The sequence below is a fragment of the Caretta caretta genome, chromosome 10, assembly GCF_965140235.1.
Source record: "Caretta caretta isolate rCarCar2 chromosome 10, rCarCar1.hap1, whole genome shotgun sequence".
NCBI classification, from domain to species: Eukaryota; Metazoa; Chordata; order Testudines; family Cheloniidae; genus Caretta; species Caretta caretta.
The window spans coordinates 16,282,133-16,300,220 of NC_134215.1; the positions used below are offsets into that span (position 1 = coordinate 16,282,133).

General features: G+C 40.5%; 1 protein-coding gene and 1 long non-coding RNA gene across 2 annotated transcripts in view; one reads left to right on the plus strand and one right to left on the minus strand.

Moving 5' to 3' along the window:
* Positions 1–3,660: 3,660 nt before the first annotated feature.
* Positions 3,661–18,071, minus strand: KDELR2 (KDEL endoplasmic reticulum protein retention receptor 2). The gene is made up of 5 exons (XM_048866970.2): positions 17,857–18,071; positions 8,377–8,477; positions 6,816–6,974; positions 4,656–4,908; positions 3,661–3,823 (listed from the first exon to the last, which is right to left on the minus strand). The coding sequence occupies exons 1-5, from the start codon at positions 17,945–17,947 to the stop codon at positions 3,789–3,791; spliced, it is 639 nt and encodes a 212-aa protein (XP_048722927.1). The 5' UTR covers positions 17,948–18,071; the 3' UTR covers positions 3,661–3,788.
* The window catches only part of LOC142073326 (uncharacterized), a 33,435-nt gene continuing 32,320 nt past the window's right edge, over positions 16,974–18,088 (plus strand). The window contains exon 1 of the long non-coding RNA XR_012670141.1: positions 16,974–17,334. This is a non-coding gene — a long non-coding RNA (uncharacterized LOC142073326). The remainder of the gene's footprint in view (positions 17,335–18,088) is intronic.

Below are 18,088 nucleotides of genomic sequence, written 5' to 3' on the forward strand. Positions count from 1 at the left end.
AAGAAAGGTGTATTTCTGTCAGGCTGTAAATTAAGCATTGTAAGCTAACACAATGGATGCCTATTTACATATAAAGTCAAATGGTAATGAATTGATGTGAACTCAACAGGAAAGGAACACAGAAACTGAAGGGGGGGAAAAAGCCATGGATGTTATCCTGTCTCTGAGTAAAGACAACGAACTTTGGGGCTATTTCTAACAGGCAAGCCGACATCCTGGCATCCTCCACCTCCATTCATGAAAGCAGGGTCTCAGCCAAGCTTGGCTGAAAATGCTGAAGAGGACTTTGAATGACAAATAGCTTTAGACAGGTGGTTAACCTGTTTGTTAGATTTAGTCTTTGGAAAGCATGTTACAATTTTGTTTTCTGTGTAACCATTTGTTTCCAATATCCTTACCCATTATCTCCCCTATCTCTCATCTTTGATACATTTATTCTTGTTTTCACTACGAATATATCTCAGTGCTGTGGTATTAAGCAAAGTGCTGGTCATGAGTTGAATCTTACAAGCAAGGGGTATCCTGTTCCTTTGGAACAAGTGGGCCTGGTAATTCTGTGAGTATCCCATGGATAATGGGCTGGACTCTGCAGGGAATGCTCCAAGTATCTGGGGATGGTGTGTGCCTGTCAGTACCTGTACAGAGAGATTGAGGTCTGCGGAGGCTTGGAAAGCAGTGCTGATGCTGCTCCAGGCTGTTGGTTTCAGGGACTCAATCCAAAGCAAGCAGAGCCAAGACGCTGTCACACTAGGGGCAAGTAGTGGCAAGGTACCTCACAATCTTGGTTCTTGGGTACCCTTGGAAAGTGACATAGCTGTGTCAGACTGAGTTCCACTGTGACTTGGGTCCAAGCCCTGTCATTTTCCAGTCCGGATGCAACTCAAGCCATAGACCTGAGTCAGAACATCTGCGTAGTGTAGTCTGGACATGTTAGCATGGCTCTGCTGGTCCAGCAATTGCAAACCCAGGTTTACAATGCAGCATGGGCTCAGAGACACCGAGTCCACAAGCCTGAGTCCTACAGACTCAGGTTTACAGTACAATGTAGACATACATTAGGATGACACATGATAAGTTTGTTTTTTAATAAGATACGAAATTACACACACACACACACACACAAATGATGTTAAAAGAACATTAAGACTGCACATAAAATTCAAGGACTCAAAAGTTAGGAAATGCCAGAATTAAGGGTGCCTGTGCAACCTTAATTAAGCCCCCTTGTGGATATACATTTATGATAGTATGATTATGTAATTATGATTATTTTTCCACAAGATCCCTGCCTCATTCAGTTCACAGAATGGAGCTACTCTGGAGATGAATTAGGGTCATATAGTGAAGAAACCTGTCTGTAGGACCCCTACTTCATTTGTTGCAAAGTTGGAAGTGTGTAATTAATGAGGCAGGGGTTGCAAGAGAAAGGAGACCTTAATAATGTCCTTTTAATGTAATTTTTGTGTGTTCAATAACATTCCATGTTCACCTCACCCAAAGCTAGATATGTATTGAAAAAACAGAATTCCTGTACAGACCTTAGCAGAGAGTCTTTCTGCTTACAGAAGTGGCCACCTCAGAAAGGGAGATACCCACATGTAAAATTTATGTTCGGTTTATGGGCTACAACTAGGATCAAAACCAGTCTTAACTTCCATGAGGAACAAACAAACCTTTCCCCAAAGGTATGGGTCAGAGACAGCAGGTTTGCAAAAGGTATGGAAGACAGGTGAGATGGAAACATTAGGGAACAAATGGGGAATTGGGGACGATATTAAAGGTGGAGAGAAACATACAAAATACGGGCAGAAATAAAAAAAAAGGATATGGGAAAAGCAAGTCACAAAATTGTTGGATGGGTGTGAGAATACAGAAGTGCCTCCAGTAGTTGGACTTGTAACTGAAAAACAATCTCATTTACATTTGAAGTTAGGTGGAATATGGGTGAGGGAAATAAAGGGACCCATAACAGACAAATACAATTTAACCAAATGCAAGGTCAGTAGTAATTAATAATATGAAATCTATCCAGGTACTTATTTGGCACTCATTACTGTAGTATCTGAACGCCTCACAATCATTACTGGATTTTATCCTAATACCGCCCTTGTGAGGGAGAAAGTATTATCACCATTTTACAGATGCAGAGCTAAGGCACAGAGTACATTAAGTCACTTATCCAAGTTCATACACAAAATATGAGGCAAGAACTGAACCTAGCTCTCCTGAGTCCCAATACAGTATTCAAACAGTAGACAATCCACACCCCCTGTATTTGATCCACTCACCCAATACAGTATTCAAACAGTAGACAATCCACACCCCCTGTATTTGATCCACTCATCTTCTCTGTCACATTTCTAAATTCAATCTAGTGCAGCAACAGATTTATTTCCACTTTTAATATGAATGTTTTACAAAATAATCTTAACAGATGTTTCTGTATTTAAAGAGAATATATCTATTTCCCCACAAACACCAGTACAGCAACAATGAAATTAATTTAAACAACCATCTGTTACTACAACTGTTCATCCAGACACAGGATGATACAAAGCCGTAATTTAAGAACAAAGATACAATTTACACCATTTCATAAAATGTTTATTGAGGATGGTAACACAGGATAAATCATGCAACAGCTCAGTAAAAAAGGGAATCATGTAAAGAATATAAAGAATGGTAATTGGTGCTGCTGATTTTCAAACAAGTTTATAAAAATCATACTAATTGTCCAAAAGTGACACATCAAAAACCACTTGAAGCTGAACATGGCCATTACTTGTAAAGTATTCATTAAAAAACTGAAGACATTTAAAATGGTCACCTACAGATTACTGCAATTGACAACTACCATGGGTTATTCATCCTTATAGCTGCAACAATATTACTACTAATGAAAGTAGGGCTCTACATCCAAAACAGTTTAACCACCTTTTCCTGAATAAAGAACACAATAGAAATGTTTATCACTAAACCACACAGCCAAGCACCTTACCCTCTCTAACCTGCATTGCCACCAAATACTTTATCACTAGGATTGCCTTCCAAGACAACAGATCAAAGACACAGAGGGCACGCACCCTGGTGGCCACAAGAATGGACTCCCTAACATCCTTTAACAGCCTGTTTTTAAAAGGGAAGGAACCAAAAAGAGAGAAAACTAACAAAACATGACTGTCAGCCTTAATGGCATTGACATGTTTTCATAGGAAACTCCCTATCAGCACATGGCATAGCATACTGGTCACAAGAAATTCACATCAAATATCAGTGGGTTCAGATTTAAGTTGACAGATATAATTCACCTTTTGGAAAAAAAATAAATATAGTGGAATGAAAATTGAAATGAAGGGGAAGAATAATGATTACCATCCATCAGACAGCACACGTGTGTGTGCACTGAAATAAATCAGTAATTTGAAAGAATCCTTGAAAATTTAAAAAAAAAAATCATTTGTACTTATTTCTGGTCAAACAACCTCACAAAACCTCACTTTTGGAACTATTCAAATTGAAACTACACACTGAATTTATTAATACAGTATAAGTTTCTTTATGTAAAAAATCTTTATACATAGTAATAAAAAAGATAGAGGCAAGATGCATCAAACAGAAATCCGCTGGTTGTTTTTCCTCTGTTCTTACAGAGCCACTGATGACTATCTGTGCTAAAAAGAGAGTTGTATTTCTGACTATCTGTCTCAAGCATCTTCGCCTTTGCTTGTGGTAAGGATTGTTCTGTCCAAGCATCCAGAAGGACAGATGCTGGTGATGATTTTTGGCACTTACGCTGGCAAACTGAGCTTCTTTCCTTTTAGTACTAGGGAAAAAAGAGAAAAGTTACTAAACACATAGATGTATCCATGGACACATTGTTGAAGTATGTGAAGGAACACAATTTATTCGACAGAATCACTTCTTTGTAAGGAATGCTCTATAATCAGGTCCTCCTAACACTCATCGCCCTGCCATTAAATTCCCGGGGAGAGTATATGGAAGGAATAGACTGTTCCAATCTTCCCCCTTGTGTATACATGGGAATTCTTAAATTCTAGCATCATGAATTTTGCCAGGCTATGGTATGCTAACATCAATGAACCAGTAGTGGTGATCTAACAGAGTGGGCCTGACCAAAGTAATAAGATTCACGATTATGCAACTTTGGGGTGACACAATGGGGGGAAATACGAGGAGGGGCAGAACAGATTCTACAGGGCTGATGGTTTCTTGGATCAACATAAAATACACTCAAATCTTATTTGTTCAGGAGGTGTTCTCCATCTTGAAAGACACTCCTTGGGACTTGTACTACCAGTTTAAAAAGTGTGGAAGAGCTGTGCTGATTCTACAGGGTTCAGGAAGCAGGGATGACTTTTTTTTTTTTTGGAACAAAGTGCAATGTGGATACACTGAATTACATTAGTTTGAGCTATGTCAGAGGGGCTAATCAGAACCACGGTCCCACCTGTAGTGCAGACAGGCCATCAAAAGGCCCAGAACTACCAAAGAATGTACTGTAATAATTTACACATAATATTAACAAGTTCGTGACCTCAGTACAGAGAATCAGTAGAAAAAAGTCAATTTAACCATGCCTGACACTACAGGGTATTATAATACAACCTGATGCTGCCAGTTCCTGTACTACTTACCTTTTGTAACATACAAATAGAAGAAGTCGCAGTAAAGAATGGTCTGGACCACACCAGCAACAACAGCTATGAGGTCAAAGAATCCTTCAAAATAGTAGCGCCAAATCCAATTGATTAGGTACAAGGCACGATACAGGCCCAAGAAGAAAAGATAGTGAGTGGTGATGGTCTCTGCTTCTCCAGTTTTACTAATCATAAAAAGCTGGGGGAGGATAGCAACTGATTCAAGATAGATGGAGAAGGTCCACAAGATCTGAAAGAAAAAAGGCAGGTACATTCAATACCACTAATTTTTCTCCATTCCTATGGGTAAGAAAAATGTTTGGTTTGACCTCAGCTTTTACCCTCTAACAATTTTATGAATACAGTAATTTGACGAGTCCTCCTTGTCACAAATCCAGACAAAACCTTCTCCAATCAGGCCAAGTAGGAAAACTGCATACACTTGTTCCCGAGATGAGTCACAGCCAAAGTGACTGTAGACAAGAGAATCTCTGAATCAACTACCTAATGAGCTTGCAGCAGTAGTTTGCAGATGAAGTCAACGTTTCCTAGTATGTGCCTTTCACTTAAAGATTTGCAGCACCCTGAAATCCATTTAAGAGACTTGATTCTGTGAGATGCTGAGGGCTTTCTACACCATGCAGCTTTTAGCGACAAGGCTGTGTTGACATAGCCTTGTCCCTAAAAGTCAGTGTGTGTAAACACTCCTTGTTTGAACTTTGTCAGCACTTTTGCTGACAAAATACTTCCAGCCCCGCGAGCGGTGTTAGCTTTGTCGGCAGAAGAGCACTCCTGCGTTCACACTGCCACTTGTGTCGGCAAAACTTTTGTTTTGCGCATGCGTGTGGGGGGTAGGGGTGGGATGCTTTTTTAAGTACCCGTGAAAGACAGAAGTTTTGTCGACAACTTTGCAGTGTACACATACCCTGAGAGTCTTCAAATTGTTGAGGCCATTTTTCATCTCTCTGGATCAGCTTTTAAACAAAGACTCTTAGGCTAGTAAATTGAGAGTAAGTTCCTCCTATTTTCTTTCATCACCACCACCACACAATTAGGGCCTAATCCTGCACAAACTGAAGACAGTGGCAAAACTTCCACAGACTTCACTTGTTGCAGGGCAAGGCCCTAATTGTGAAAGAAGTTTAAAAAAAAAAAAAGGAGAGAAAAAAATGTCAGTTGACTAGAAGATAATTCTTATCCATTTACCTTATAAACTGAGGAAAGCAATTATCAATCTACAATTGTTGTGTGCTCACCAGATAAAAGCAGACAAAAAGGTAAAATTCCATTTTATGCCTAAATGGAAAGAGCATCCAGCCTAAAGTTTTGCAACATCAATGTAAATCAAAATAATAGAGTATTTTAACACTGGCTGAAAGCTCACTAGTCAACAGAAAAAAAGAAAGATTTAAAAACAAAATGTTGCAATGAAGGCCATCAAGATAATATTAAGACACTTTCCTTAATGAAATCTGCCAACTCTATGGTCTAGAAAAATTCAACTTCACTCCAATTAAAATATACACAGGAAGGTATATTTTATACTATAATGGGCACAGAAAATAAATGCTTCAGAAATGATAAACAAATTTACTGTATTTCTAGTGTGGCTACAATTCCTGCAAATACTCTAGAAAGTTTGCAATACAGTATAATGATGCAAAATTTCAGAATTTTTGTAATTGTTTTTGGTTTTACCAGATGGCACCAAATTCTCACCTGCTGCCAGTCTGGTAAGCTTGAAAAATGCCCCAAAACATAAGACAAATGATACTGCTGGATTAATATCACAGCCATGAGCATGAGGGGAACAATATATGCTTCTGTTTTATAAAATAATGAAGTGACCATCAATTTGAGCACTACATTCAGTCTTTAAAGTGCCATAACCTGTATTCTTTATACACACCACATTCTGACTGAAGTTCAGAGAGTTTAAAGGTGTGTTAAGGGTGCAAGACCACCATATCTGTCATAGGATGTATTTTACGAATGGGCTTTTTAGAAGCGTCTCTTATGTCCAATACACCCTCAAAATATTTTTTCATATTGAAACATTTCTAACTGTTGAAAGCATATTTTAAATAAAATTACATCATCTTTACATTATTACAGAAAACCAACAAACTTAAAATACCAGAAATAACCTCAACCAACCTCTAGAGGGGAGAAGTCATGATTGACAAGAAACGAGAGTCCACCAACAGGAACCACCAGAAACTCCACTCGGAATGTATCATGGTTTCCATCGTAGGTAGCCTTAAATTTCATGTAGATCAGGTATACAGTGGCATATGAGCAAGCGACGTAGATAAGCTAATAAGAAAAAAAACAGAACATAAATATGATTGTGCAGTCCCTAACAAAGAAAAATACATTACTGTTTATAAAAAACCCAAGCTTACTGTTTGTCTATATGACACTGCAAAAGAATACAAGGAGTGAATGGTGTTTTGCTCCTCTTGGTAGAGTACTAATTCAAAAGCCAATAACTTTTGGTTCTACATTTTTAACCTAAATAATTATGCAAGTTATAACCTGCTGACTTCTGTCAGACAGGATGTAAGGCAGTTTCCACTATAACTCTCTATTTTCATATTTCACCTTTAGTTCTACATTTTTCCATACCTTACTTCTGGCTAATGGGGACTAAAGGAAGTTTCAGCAAAACTCTTTCAGATGTTTGAGTGGACAGGATTGGAAGGAAAAATACATTTTCCCTCTTGTAGAAAAATTGTGAAGGGGATACTAAAAACTGCCAAACATTTAAACTTAAAATTGCACATATGCATAATCCATTACTACTATGTGCTTTGGGACTTCTGAAAAATATGAAGTTATGAATGGTTGAAAATTACAGTGCAGCATGCACATGGATATTAGAAAGCGATCTGAAACACAGGTCTGATCCTCACGTATGCTCTGTCATGTAGCTATAGCATCATGCTTACTCAACAGAACCGATCTAACACTTTAAAAGACACATAGCCTGGAGAAAGAGCACATGGCTAGGGGCCCTGAACTGTTGATTTCTATTTCTTTTTCCTTTTTCATCACAGACTAGCCATAATATCATACATAGTATGCTTTGTTCCACTGCTTTGTCAGACTCTATGCAGAAAATAACATTTGTAAAAAAAGGCAAAATTTACATGATAAATATATTCAAATATGCCCAGAGTAACAAAACATGACTCCATCAATGTCCAGAGTCCACACATCAAAGTGAACATGAAATTTGAAGAAATATAAGCTACTGCTGGTTAAAGTGTTGGACTGGGACTTGAGATTCCGGGAGTGTGTTCCTGACTCTGCTGTTAACTTCTTGAGCAACCTTGGGTAAGTCAATTTACATGTTTGTAAAAACAATATATGGTTTATCTTACAATGTTGTGTTAACTGATGTTCATAAAGCTCCAAATACCAGGATGAAAAGTCCAGTTTATTACATAGCTTTTAACAAATTACTCCTTTTCTATAGTTGCAGCTTCATCTGATCTAGATGTCGTATTTCCTCATATTAACAGCTTATAGAAGGTTTCTTTGGTGGGAAAGAGTATTTGTACGGAGTGCAAGTTTCCATATACTTTGTCTGAAGCTCCTTTGTCCTTTAAGTTACCAATGCAGTAGACCATCACCTACCACAAGAGGCTTATGTTGAGGGAATTGTCTGGGCAAAACAATGACTAGCCTTTCTCACTTATGCAGTATACTGTACCTTCATAGATGTGTTATACAATGAAATGAATGAAGTGAAGAGATCCAGATAACGGGTAGTGAAGACCAGAGCAAAGAGAAGCTGGCTTTTCCCAGAAATACCTAAAGCAATAAATGAAATAATTATTATATATATCAAAGGACAATGTTTGCTGATAAAGGTGTAGAAGTAAATGGTGAAAGTGCAGGAGTGGATTTCCCTGCACAACTGGATTTCCCTACACAATGAGGACAGAGACTGACTTCTCAGAACTAAGAGAAGCACCAACAGCGTCAGGAGCTTGTGCATGTTAGTGATATCAAACTAACGTGCACTGGCATCACTAAACTATGCAGTGGAAAAGGTGCCAGCATGATACAAGATTTAGTTAAAGTTATTAGAAGCCATACAGTTTGCAGATCATACTTTTGGAGGTTATGCCATCTGTTCAGTATCACCACTAGTAGCTTATATATAGCAGAGCTCAGTTATACTAGTAAGAATTAGCTTTGTATTGTAACCAGTGTTGTCACATGCCCCCCTATACATTAGCTACATACTGGATAGCTCCAAAGATGCAAGGATAGAGCATGTAAACAAGAGATACTGCATATTTCAGGGATCAGAGGAGCACACAAACACCAGTTGCTTAGTGACTTGAAAGGAATTAAAGCTATTTTAATAGTGAATATGGCAATCTAATCTTACAGTTGAATTGCTCCACATGATTAGGCAAATAAATTTTATATAGAATAGTCAGAAAGTGTGCTTAACAGTACATACAGTAACATTTATGAAAGGACTTAAGTGACCTAATTGCCTAAATCTTATTTTAAAAATGGGATTTAGGCTTGTAAAGCCAATCCTGCAAAGACCTTGCATGTGCTTCACTTCAGGCACTGTGAGTAGTTCCACTGAAGACAGTAAGTCTCAGGTTCTTTTGAAAATACTCAGGTACTTTAGTGTCCTTGCCTGATATTACCATTCTGATCTGATACTCTGATGTGAGCAGTGACACTACCTGCTCTATGTTTCTCTGACCATATGACTATCCTCATTTCTGATTGTTTTGGGTGAAAGTAGTTTACCCAATATTTTAGCTAAACAGATTAATCTGTTAAAGGCTCAGAGACAGAGGGTAAGAAATATCTAGCATTTATAGATCTGTCCTGTTTTATGACTTGCTATAAAAGTTAAAACTTGGCACTGCAAATCTTTACTCCTCTTTATTAAGGTCCATGAAATTAATTTCCTAGTAATGGCTTTTAGGATCAGGCCCTTAAAAAATACAGAGAAAGTTCAACCATGATGCTCTCCATGCAGGGAGGAAATGCTTTGAGTAAAGTTTCCCGCAAAAATGGGCATTTAGAATATTTTGAATATAAAAGTAAATCCATTTATTTGGCCCCTGAAGTCCAGACCAGCCAAGGATACCTGGCATCGGACCAGGTACAGAACCTACTGTAGACTTGAATCAGCCTACTGTGAAAAGTCAAGATTTGCAACAAACAAACAAACAAACCCAAAATAACCACCTCCAAACCGCTGTAGGGTTTTGTTTTGTTTTTTAAAAATCTTTCTAAAATGGCATTTTTTGGAGAAAATTTGGACTTGTCTTTCCCATATAAGTTGGCTATAGCCTCTAGTAAGGTTCAGTGATGAGTGTGAAGTCATCAGCACAGTGTAGCAGCTGGTCCCATGGAAGGTATTGATTCCAGGACCTACCAGATGAAAAAAGGTCCATTTTATATTAAAAATGTGCATAATGCCCCACTTACCCTGCTCATTTAGGGTATATACATCATGTAGTTTGATAGCCCGTGCAATTACAGGTTATCTTTAACACTTGGCAAGGGATATTGCAGAAGACCAAATCAATTTCATAAATTAATTTGCAGAACAAACAATCTAATTTGAAATGGATTACAGAAAACAATCTGTACATGACAGTTTTACTCCTGGGAAATTCTGTGCCAAAAAATTAAAAATTCTGCAAAATTATTTGTCAAAATAACACAATATAATCACGCCAGTTTCAATTATTTTGGCAATTTATTTCAAAATATCTGTCAGCAAGTATGTCTGTAACAATATAGACAGAAAAAAAATACAGGAAATGTGGATTTTTTTTGTTTTGACAAACAGATTTCTTACTAGGCATATTAATACAGAACTCTAAGTAATACATTTAAACTACAATCCAGAAATGTATTTCCCACATCCCTCAGAAGCAGTGCAAAGGCTTGGAGGAGTGAGGGGTAGTGGAGGAATTGAGGGAGACGGAAGGAGCCTGGGAGGGAAGCTGGAAGGCTGCTGGATGTGGGTGGGAGAAGTATGGCACATTTTTGAGTGTGTGTGTGGGGGGGCGACTGTTAGGGAGCATCCTCTATGCAGACTCAGACTGACCTCTAGCCCCTCCCATTCAGTCATGCACATCTGCCCTGTCCCCATGTGTCCCTGCGCCCCACCCCCTTCTGTCCCTGCAGCCCTCTACCCCCTGCACCCTGGGAGCTTCCCTTCTCTGTCCCCATGTGGCCCTGCAGCCCTCCTCCCATTTAGCTCAATACAGTCACCTCACTAGCTCCTTAGCCTGCGCCCATCTATCCCACACCACTAACCCTTCTGAACCCCAGAAACCCCACGTGCCACACTGTCTGTCCCTGCCTCCTCACCTGTCCCCACAGTGAGGACTGCAGCCTCTTTCCTCTCCCTCTCTGCTGGCTGCCCTCTCTTCTGGTGCCACAGCAGCCCCTTGTAGGCAGAAGTGTAACTGCAGTGCCTCTCCAGCAGAATCTATATTCTGCAGAGGAAAAAAAAAAATCTACAGAGGACATGAATTCTGTGCCTGCGCAGTGGCATAGAATTCCTCCAGGAGTATAGTTCATGGAAGCACATTTAGCATGTTATATTGACTTTCATGTCATAAAAAGGAAATTTATAATGATATTAAATAAGGTCAGCAGCAACTTCCTGTATGGAATTCAACACAAAGATTCCTAGTAATTATTTCTGTGTTGCTGTTTGGTGTGGTAAATATTTTTCTGAAGCCTTAATTCAAAAGCTGAAATAGCCAGTTTGGCGATCCAAAATCTGGATTGTTTTTCTGCCAAAGCTCTAATGAGCAGCACTACCTGAATTAATTTGCTATCCCCTTGGACTCCTTCCTCTAACTTAATCTAACATTTCCAGAACAATTTAAGGCAGGGGTTCTCAAACACGGACAGTGTGATCCACTTCTCATATAAAGAGATTGTCTTGTGGTCTCCCCTTTCCTATCACAAACTACCTCTTCTTTGTGGCCTCAATCCCTCCAGTGTTCTCTTAGGAATCACTGGCTCAGAGTAGAGGTACATAAGCTGTCTCCCCCTCATTTCCAGCTGCTTTTTCAGGACTTCAAGCTCTTCTTGGAACACAGACCTTGGACACACACAGACAGAAAAGAGTAATCAACACTATGACTTGCCAGCTCTCCATGGACCATAAACTACAGTTTGGGAATCACTCATTTTGGGGCTTTTGTTTAATTATTTCTAATTTTCTCCTTACTTTGGGGGCACACAGTTAAACCATCCGTCGGTTTGCTCACACCCTTCCTTAAAATCTGAGACAATCATAGGGTGCATGCATGTTTGGTATTACGTTACAAACAGCTCTAATAAACAAGCTTTGTAAGTAATAGCATAAAGCCCTCAAGATGACAGTTGGGTATTCATCAGTGACTGCTGAAGTGTTATCTGGTACCATTATAATGGGTGATGTGCTTCTGGAATGGCCTTACAGACAAATTTGTGTAAACTGATATTTACAGAATTCTTAGAATATAACACATACTGATATGACAAACTCCCAAAGGGAAAAATCATAGAATCATTGAAATGTAGGGCTGGAAAGGACCTTGAGAAGTCATCATGTCCAACCCCCTGTGCTGAGGCAGGATTAAATAAAACTTAAACCATGCCTCACAGGTGTTTATCTACCCTGTTCTTAAAAATCTCTAATGATGGAGATTCCACAACTTCCCCTGGAAGCCTTTTCTTGGTCTTAACTACCCTTATAGTTAGAAAGTTTTTCCTAATATCTAACCTACATCTCCTTTGCTACAGATTAAGCTCATTATTTCTTGTCCTACCTTCAGTGGACATGGAGAACAACTGATCACCATCTTCTTTACAACAGCCCTCAGTCTTTTTTTCCTCAAGACTAAACATGCCTAGGTTTTTTTTAAACCTTTCCTTGTAGGTCACATTTTCCTGAACGATTTACCATTCTTGGTGCTCTCCTCTGGACTCTCTCCAATTTGTCCACATCTTTCCTAAAGTGTGGTGCCCAGAACTGGACACAGTACTCCGGCTGAAGCATCAACACTGCTGAGTAGAGCGGGAAAATCACCTCCCATTTCCTACATAGGACAGTCCTGTTAATACACCCGAGAATGATACTACACTGTTTTTGCAACTGTATCACATTACTGATTCATATTAAGTTTATGATCTATTATGACCTCCAGATCCTTGTCAACAGTACTACCACGTAGCTAGTTGTTCCCCATTTTGTAGTTATCTATTGATTTTTCCTTTCTAGGTGAAGTACTTTGCGCTTGTCTTTACTCAATTTCATCTTTTTGAATTCAGACCAATTCAACAATTTGTCAGGGTCATTTTGAATTCTAATCCTGTCCTTCAAAAAGCTTGCAATCCCTCCCATTTTGGTGTCATCTGCAAATTTTATAAGTGCACCGACCATTCCAATATCCGAGTCATTAATGAAAATATTGATTAGCACCAGATCCAAGACTGATTCCTGCAGGACCCCACTAGATACACGCTCCCCATTTGACAGCAAGCCACTTAAAACTACTTTTTCAGTAGTCTTTCTACCAGTTGTGCACCCTCCTTATAGGAATTTCATCTAGACAGCATTTCCCTGGTTTGCTTATAAGCATGTCATGTGGGACTGTGTCAAAAGCCTTACTAAAATCGAGATATAGCACATCTACTGCTTCCCACATCCACTAGGCCAGTAACCCTGCCAAAGAAGGAAATTTTGCCATGGTTTGCCATGACTTGACAAATCCATGCTGGCTATGCCTTATACCCTATTAATCTCTAGGTACTTAAAAACGGATTGTTTAATAATTTGTTCCAGTATCTTTCCAAGTATCAAAGTCAGGCTGATTGGTCTATAATTCCCTGTGTGCTCTGTTTTCCCTTTTTAAAGATAGATACTATCTTTGCCTTTCTCCAGGCCTCTGGGACCTTACCAGTCCTCCAAGAGTTTTTAAAGATAACTGATAACAATTTCAAGATTGCTTCAGTTCATTCCTTATGTGCCCTAGGATGAATTTCATGGAGCCCTGCCGAGTTGAATATTTTTAACATATTTAAACATTCTTGACCTTGGTCTTTCCCTATTTTGGCTTGCATTCCTTCCCCTTTCTTGTTTAATATTAACTGCATTGAGTATCTGGCCACCATTAACCTTTTTAGTGAAAACTGAAGCAAAATAGGCATTAAACACCTGAGTTTTCATGATGTCACCAGTTATTAGCTCTCCTTCCCCACTAAACAGAGGACCTACACTTTCCTTCATCTTTCTCTTGCTCATAATGTATTTAAAGAACTTATCACCTTTTATATCCCTTACTAGGTGTAACTCATTTTGTATCTTAGCTTTTCTCATTTTGTCTGTACATTCTTTTGTTTTTCTTTTGTACGCATCCTTGCAACTTGTCCATGTTTCAACTTTTTGTAGGATTCCTTTTTGATTTTCAGGTCATTAAAGAGCTCCTGATGGAGCCATATTGGCCTCTTCCTATCTTTCCTTCACATTGGGATAGTTTGCAATTGAGCCTTCAATACTGTCTCCTTGCAAAACTGCCAGCTCTCTTGAACTCCTTTTTCCCTCAGATATTCTCCCCACATGACCTTACCAGTTCTCAGAGTTTGCTAAAGTCTCCTTTTTTGAAGTCCATTGTCCTTATTCTAGTGCTCTCATTCCTTCCTTCCTTCCCTTAGAATCGTCAAATCTATCATTACATGATCACTTGCACCCAAATGAACCTCAGAAGGGATGAGCCTCTGAAGACCACGGTGAATTTATTCTTACTCACTGTTGTTAGGGTTCAGAGGCTAGAGCCCTGAGAGAAGAGAAAAGAAGGATCTGAATTCCTTCCCCTAGTCCACCTGACTTTTCTTTAAGAATATAAACCCTGGTAAATTTATCTCCATCTCACAAAGAGGAATAGATAAGAGCATAAAGCAGATTTTTCCTACTAAAAGAGCTAAGGAAAAGTAGGCAATTAATTTCCTTTTAGAAGGGCATTCTGGGAGTGGAAGGAGTCTTGGGCCCTATAAAACACAGGCTATTTCACTGCTTAGTGCTAGAAAAAGCAGCCCCCAGGAGAGATGTTACAACTCTATAACTTACTGGAGACAAAGGTAAAAGTTTATTTGTTTCCAAAAACCTACTAACTCTCGAAAAAGTGACTTTGGGGAATTGATAGCATTTTGATCATTAAGCACCTAGGGAGATGGGACTACATTCTATTTTATATTATCTGTTTGCTGATATAATAAGTACCCCAGTATTCCAAAAAGATCACATAAGTAGTCCGGTGGAGCAGGGAATTGAACTGGGATCTTCTGGATATCAGGTCAGCACCTTAACCACTCAAGCAGTAGAAAATACAACCTTTCATCTTAGTCACTGGTTTCAATATAGCCCTTCTTCAGCATCTCATATGCCTGGGTTGGAAGTCTTTTTAAACTCCCAAACCATAAGCTTTTCTCTGCATTTGTTTCTTGACATTGGGCCCAGTACTCCAAAACTCTTATTTGTATGACTCACATCAAGAAGGATTTGTAGAATTGGGCTCTTTGACTGTAAACTCTACTGGTAAGGATTATATTTTAAGTAACATTAACCTGTAGGGCTCTTTATAAATAGTTCTGAACTGCTGTTCTATCTACATCCTAAGTTCACTGCTAGATATCCTAATAAAGATTGTTAGAAAACAAGTTACTTTTGTATTGTGACAAATACTGTACCTCAAAATTGGTAACTTTAAAAAACAGTTTCCCCAAACTACCAAATGAATAGTGACTGTAGCTGACACAAAATATCAGTATTTCCATATTCTTCACCTTTCCACATCTAGCTTGCTTGTTTATAGACTGCTAAAGAAAAGCTCTATAACCTACCTGCACAGGGTATTAAATGTTTTTTAATTTGGGGAGCGTGGCTTATAGATGCTTCACAACATACTACCTGTACCTTAAGTCATTTTATTTCCCCATCCTCAGGGGCTCTAAATTTACAATAACTCTCCAATTGTACTTTGTTAGTCCAACATCTTAGCCATTCCTGCTTCGCTATAAAATTAGTACCTAGGCAATGCTTCCTGCCAACAAGTGACAGCAAGGACTAGTTACAGGAATACCTGCTCTCACAGAGGGCCAAAAGAAGCTCCAGTTGAAGGCCAGGCTTCTTGGAGAATTGGTATTACATATAGCTGCTGACTGGGCAGATTATTTAATACACGTATATGAACCACCTAGATTGAATTACTGGAGCAGCAGTAGTTCTAGCTTTCTGGAACAATGTTCAATGGTAGAAAACTGCTTCCAAAGCTATTTCCAGATAGCTCTACTGTTCACTGAGTGAAATAGTAGAAGCCTCATCACTTTTCTCTATGGATACATATTCCATGGTGATAATTTAGTCTGACCTCCTGTACAACTGTCCCCAAAATGATTCCTAGAGCATATCTTATTAGAAAAACATCCAATCTTGATTTAAAAACTTCAAGTGATGAACAATCCATCATGACCCTTAGCAATTTTTTTTTAAATCATCATCCATGGGATCCCTCCACACACTGGGGTTCCCCCTACTTAAACACACACCAGTCCAGGGAAGCCCCACTCTGTAGCAGCAGAGAGTTAAGACTTGACTAGACAAAGCACTAATACATGTACAATAGGAATCATGCCTTTCCCCAATGCAGTGATAGTGAATCGACACAGCTAAATTACAGACGCATGAGAACAGTGGTTCTGAAAAGCTGACACCATACAGCTAGAATTCAACATCATCCCTCTTCCTAGCAGCTCAATCCACCACACCTTCAGTTAGCTGCCACGTCAGACTAGGCCAGGAATCCCAATTGAGAGCCTATTCTCAAGCCCGGATTCAGTCATTCGCTTCCAATTTTCTATTGCAGTTGGCAATATAAGTGAGAGACCGCTCCAAACCCTCGAATCTAATAGGATGGCAACGTAACGCCATTTGAAAAAGGAATAAAGAGTGCAGATTAGTGTGATTAGATCTAAAATACAAAGACTGCAAGAGAAAATTCAGGATTTGCAAACTGCAATGTCAGCTACTCCAAACATCAACACCAAAGCCTGCCCTTCGAAAATTAGATCTGTGTTGCAAGAAAGAAAGCATACACAGACAGAGAAAAATTTACGCTGGACACTGCTAGAGAATGAGTACAGCTCGCTTAAAATTAAGAAACTAATCTTATCTCCGCAAGTCTGATTTAGTTGTGCAAAGTGACACTTGCCTGCCTTCCAGGAGACTCATTCCTTCCTCCTCCAAACCAGCCCCCCATTCATTCGCTTTCCACTGGGCAGTTACATAAGGAATGAGCTTCACAACTGTAGGATGGAGGAAAGTACTGGTGCTTTCTGCAGCGCGTCAGGGGCTGAAGCATGAATAACTGCAACTGCTTAAAGCCACTAAATCTTTAACATGATCAGAGCTGTCACACGAGGCGGCAACGGAAGCGCATCGCCCTTATTTAGAGCTAGCCCAGTCCTAGGGTGTTTTTCGGGGGAGGAAAGGCAAGGACGAGTGTCTCCCTGATTCACATCAACCCAAGCCTCCCACATTTGGGAAGGGGAAGTCTGCATGTTGTCTACACGCGGGACAGCTCTTCAGAGAAAACTCCCCCTTCACCCTGCTGCTGGGGATTTTGTGAGTACCCCATGAAGACCTGTCAGGGCTCTCTCTCCAGCAGACAAATACGCCCCCCGAGAAGAAATCCCCCCTCCTCCCATCCCTAGCAAAGGCACCGCTCCTCATCTCAGTGCCCCAGGGGCGTGAGGGCCAAAACCCCCTCGCTGCCCCATCCCCGGCAACTGAGGCAACTCCTGGGGGGAGCGGGGTGTTGCCCCACACCAGGAGGGGAGGGCAGAGGCCCCTGTGGAAAAGCGGGTTTCCCCACAGAAGGGGCTGAGAGGAGACCGCGAGATCGATCCACGACCCCCCCCCCCCGGTCGGTCTAGTTCCCTCCGTCCCCCTCCCCGCAGCGGAGGATCAGGCCCCGCTCCCCCGCGCAGGGTCGGTCGGGTCCTCCCAGGGAACATCAGGCCCCGCTCCCTCTCGGGTCGGTCTGTTCCGCCCAGGGAGGATCAGTCCCCGCTCCCTGGGGTCGGCTCTGGTCAGTCCGGTCCGGTCCGGTCCGCCCAGGACGTATCAGGCCCCGCGGGCACGCACCGGCGCAGGAGCGGGTCTTCCAGATCTTGAGCAGCAGGATGATGATGGCCGCCAGGTGGGACAGGTCCCCGGTGAGGCGGAAGATGTTCATGGCGGAGGCAGGGGGCGCCCGGAGCCGGGGACCGAAGATGGCGAGAGCTCAGCGGACACCGAACGACGTGGCCCAGAGACGTGGCCAGACAGCCAGCGCGCCCAGTGCACCCTGGGAAACCGGAGCGGGAGGCCCCACCCC

What these genes read in the sequence shown, in the direction of transcription:
- KDELR2 (XM_048866970.2), bottom strand. Translation starts at nt 17,947, where the DNA reads ATGAACATCTTCCGCCTCACCGGGGACCTGTCCCACCTGGCGGCCATC. An exon ending in TGTATAACACATCTATGAAG is followed by an intron (nt 6,975 to 8,376) that starts GTACAGTATACT and finishes TTTTCTTATTAG; the next exon opens with CTTATCTACGTCGCTTGCTC. An exon ending in CTATTTGTATGTTACAAAAG is followed by an intron (nt 3,824 to 4,655) that starts GTAAGTAGTACA and finishes TTTTTTCCCTAG; the next exon opens with TACTAAAAGGAAAGAAGCTC.